The sequence below is a fragment of the Lygodium microphyllum genome, chromosome 14, assembly GCF_053477565.2.
Source record: "Lygodium microphyllum isolate KBCC chromosome 14, Lygodium_microphyllum_v1.1.10, whole genome shotgun sequence".
In the NCBI taxonomy this organism is placed as follows: Eukaryota; Viridiplantae; Streptophyta; class Polypodiopsida; order Schizaeales; family Lygodiaceae; genus Lygodium; species Lygodium microphyllum.
The window spans coordinates 128321845-128326085 of NC_141148.1; the positions used below are offsets into that span (position 1 = coordinate 128321845).

General features: G+C 41.2%; 1 protein-coding gene across 1 annotated transcript; it reads left to right on the top strand.

Moving 5' to 3' along the window:
- The first annotated feature begins 2894 nt into the window (after window positions 1-2894).
- On the top strand, window positions 2895-3584 carry LOC148026095 (uncharacterized). Its single transcript, XM_087692051.1, has 2 exons — window positions 2895-2919; window positions 3058-3584. The coding sequence occupies exons 1-2, from the start codon at window positions 2895-2897 to the stop codon at window positions 3582-3584; spliced, it is 552 nt and encodes a 183-aa protein (XP_087548177.1).
- Window positions 3585-4241: the final 657 nt, after the last annotated feature.

Genomic DNA, 4241 nt, shown 5'->3' on the forward strand with positions numbered 1-4241 from the left:
GATTGCCTTGCTGAGAATGAAGAATCCAGTGGCCAAAGTTCTACACAAATTGCCTTGATTTGCTAGTTATCCACGTAGCATGGTTCCCATCAACTATGTGATGGGACCTAAAATGGGCCAGCACTAGCTATAGCACTAGCCGGACCTCTAACATGCACAAGACAACCCCATGGCCTTACAGTCAAGAGCGTCTACAGGATACATTTCCATGCCATCTTACGTACATTTTGCGTTCGTATCATATTTTGTAGTCCAACCCTTAACCTTCTCAGACTCCTCAAAGGGAGACTCTACACATTTTGGTGTAATTCACCACGTAGAACAATATAGGAGGCACCCCTCGGCTGATTGCCGTGGCCCACTGCGACCCTCCTACACCTTGGGGATTGGCCCCTCGATGCACCGCTAACACATATAACACATATGAAACAGACTCCGCTCTTGGTACCAATATCATATCGTTCCAAGAATGTACCAACCCCTTGGACCCACCATCTAGACCTATAGCTTAAGTGCCTTACTCTCTCCAACATGGGTCATTTATACTTCAACCAATTGCTATGCACAGCATGAATAGATACCATGTGTATATGATTCATGCAAAAGTGGATGATTGTGCACAAACAAATATGGTTTAAAATCAGCCCATGTGTCGTGCAAAAAATAACCCTTTTAATGAATTTGTGCTAGTACGCAATGCTTCGTTGTAGGAACCTAGCACCAAGGCAAAACTCATGCTGCTAGATCCATTATTTTCAAAATAAACTGCATCCTAAAGGTTATGCATAAAGAGAAAAATCAGACTTTGTATTATTTTAGCGTTTAAACTATTATATAACATCATCCTCCCCCTCACTGTTTAAATTTTACTGTGATGCATAGGTGTAGAGGGTCTTTTATGTCGTTTTTTGTATGTAAAAGCAATAAATATGCACTTTAACACAAAGGAAAATGGCAAAACTGAGGCTTAACCTCATGCTTCAGCCCCGTCAGACATTCACATATATAGATCTTATTTTTTCATTTTTTTCGAATGCAAGAAACTCATTTTTTCCATATGACTGATCATTGGAACTAAAACTCAGCATTTTCCTTTATCTATTCCATGTCCACTCATTTTTTCCCATTTAAAATCAAAGAAACTATCAATTTCCATCAAAATTAGTATTTTTTTGGGTTTTAAAAATGTATAATTGTTGTAAATCAATACCGGTTCTGCATAACAGTGATTGCAACCCTCAAACATAATGCAAGAAACATTCAAATAAAATTTCAGCCCATATGCACACCATTTAGACCATGAACGATAAAAAACAAGCAAAATTCTTTCATAAAATAGAGCATACCACATTTTTTGCGTTGTCGTACTGCTGCGCATCCGAGGTGTGTAAACCACCCAAAAGTCATGTGTGTGATTTGATACTTTGTACATACTTAGTTGTTATGTTTGCTCTTTCATTCTATGCTGAAGACGGAGAAGAATAAGGAATTTTGGAGAGACCGCCTTGGTTCATTAACAGCACGATTTATGCTGAGATAGATGGAGGAGTTGTGGGCTTTGCCAAAAGGAGATGGCATCTCTGGAAATGTATCTATGACCTTTACTTGGGAAAGAGGCAGTAACACTTTTCAAGTCATATTTTAGTGGTGCTTTTGATGAAGATGCGATTCGAAATAACTTTGTCCTTATCTATGAATTGCTAGAAGAAATTATGGATTTTGGTTATCCCCAGAATCTATCTCCTGAGATTTTAAAGTTTTACATCACACAGTAGGGTGTTTGCTCTCCTTTCTCTTCAAAGCCACAAGACTCAAGACCTCCAGCAAATGCAACTCTTCAAGTAACAGGAGCAGTGGGATGGCGCAGAGAAGGCTTGGTTTACAAGAAAAATAAGGTCTTTCTTGATATAGTTGAGAGTGTAAACCTTCTAATGTCTTCAAAAGGAACAGTTTTGAGGAAAAATTCTTATGAAATGTTTCTTATCGGGAATGCCGGACTGGAAACTTGGTCTGAATGATAAGATAGGACTTGAAAAGGAAGCACAAATAAAAGCTCATCCCACGAGATGATGGTGGACGCCTTCAGGATGCACATTATGCAGACCAAAGATCTTGGAACTTGTCCTGTACGACAGATTGGTGGCTGCTCATTTCTGTACATGCGAATTAGTAACGTCTATATTGTGATAGTTGCCAGTATGCAATTCGATTTGGTGATACTGGATTGGGAAGACGATACTCTGCGCTAAAAAGAGGGGAAAAAGGACGAAAAAGCTGGGGGATTACGCTAATCTGAGAGGGGAAGTAAGGAGGACGATTCGGGCGCGCAGAATTTGGGGAAAAGAGGAGCCTAATTTGGAGAAAAAGGAACGGAAGGATTACGACGACGAATTGGAATCGAAGGAGCTCTCTGCAATCTGGGGAAGGAGGGGAGAAACAGAGTATTCGAAAGGAAAAAGAGGGAATACTTGGAGCAGAATTCGGAGAGGAAGATCATGGCAGATATGAAAAAAGAAGAGATGCTTTCGAAGTGGCAGTGATTTTGGAAGGATCCAATTTGAATGCTTCGCAGAGTGCATTGTACTGGGCCAATTCGGAATCATCACTAAGGCAAGGATAGTTCTCGAGCCAGCGTTTGAAAAGGGGAGATGGATACGTCTGGTCTGGGAGGGCGAGCTCTGCATTCAGAGTGAAGGAGACGGACGATAGAGTTGAAGGAAGACAAACGACGATGATTGAGCTGAAAAAGGCGAGGCGAGCTCTTTAGTCCAGAATTACAACTTCTATGATTGAAGCCTCACCTTTTCCGACTGCGCGCCTGGAAGAGGATTGGTGGGAAGACGAAGGGGACAAAGAAAAAGAAGGAAGACTAGAAGACTGCTGATGAAACAGAGATGACGGCGAAGCGACGGCAGAAAGGTGTCAAGGAGGAGAAGATCAGAGTGACAGTCAGGCACATATGACACCAGGACCAACCGTCTCACTGTCCACCAACATCGACAAGTTCGTGCCGATAGGGCTAAGCGATAAAACAACATCATACTGAGCATGATGAAGACGATGAAGGCGTGGACTCTGAAGACCGTGTTGAAACCGAAGAAAGAGCTGACGAAGGACAACGAGGAAGAATCCATGGCCAGCACGACGCTACGGCTCCTCTTGAGGAACTGAAGACACATTTGACTGATCAGATTTCAGAAAATGCTGACATGACTGAATTGGTTGAGTCCGTCAAGCAGCGCTGCAAAGAAGCTAGTTTGCCAGACATAGATGTGGTACGAACTGTGTGGGAGGCTCTTATGGATGCAATTCAGTGGTCCGGGAGAAATCAACAGCAAAATATAAATCTAGCTTTGAGACAGGTCAAAACCTGGGGAAAGTTGATTGGTTCCTTCACTACTACTGGGAAGCTTGAGTTGGAGCTCATATATACAATCCAGACTTACTGTTACGAGGATGCAAAACTGATGAAGTTGTTTCCTGAAATAATACGAGCTTTGTATGATCAAGACGTCCTTGCAGAAAACACTATTCTAGCATGGTTTAGGACTGGTTTCGTGATGGAGCTAACGGACACGTCATAATCTAAGGAGTTGATTTGGACAACAAACCGGAGTTGTGAAGTGGTTCTTTTCAATATCTGAAGCATCTGTACAAGCCGTGACACCCCTAAAGTCATGTTTTTTTTTTAAACCATGCAAATTACTGATGTCAGAAGTGGTTCAGGTTGCAATCATATGCAAAGACTGTTTCTATATAATATACAAAGCTTAAACAAGGGGTGGGCAAAGACTGGCCATCTGCTTGTGCAAGCTCCTTTCTTGTAACCTTTTAGTTTTTGGAAAAACAGATTTTGACCCATGCAAATTGACGTGGTCATAATAGCAAAATTTCTCTGGTCCATGACAAGAAATTGTGCTCTATGAAGGTGCTGTTCTGTGAGAAGTAGGTTGTGCAGCAAGTAATGCTTTCTATTTCCGGTTGAAGAAGAGTTTATTTTGAAGATATTCTCTTGACGACTGGATGACATATCTGAAGCTCTTGTATTCTGATTTATAACATAAAGTGGTTTCTTGCGAGGATTGATTCTTTTGGTTGATCCGTCTTGATACTTGTACTTGAACCAAAAATTGTAATACAGGCATCATTTTCGTCTTGATTATTTATTTGCTTGATCTTCCATCTTGATATATATCAAGGTCTTCTGAAGACGCGACTATGCTTTCGTAAACCCTTCGACA

Bases quoted from the DNA above. Each gene is read 5' to 3' on its own strand.
- LOC148026095 (XM_087692051.1), top strand. From the start codon at position 2,895: ATGACGGCGAAGCGACGGCAGAAAG. The intron at 2,920-3,057 runs GTGTCAAGGAGG...AGCATGATGAAG, and splicing joins GGCGAAGCGACGGCAGAAAG to ACGATGAAGGCGTGGACTCT.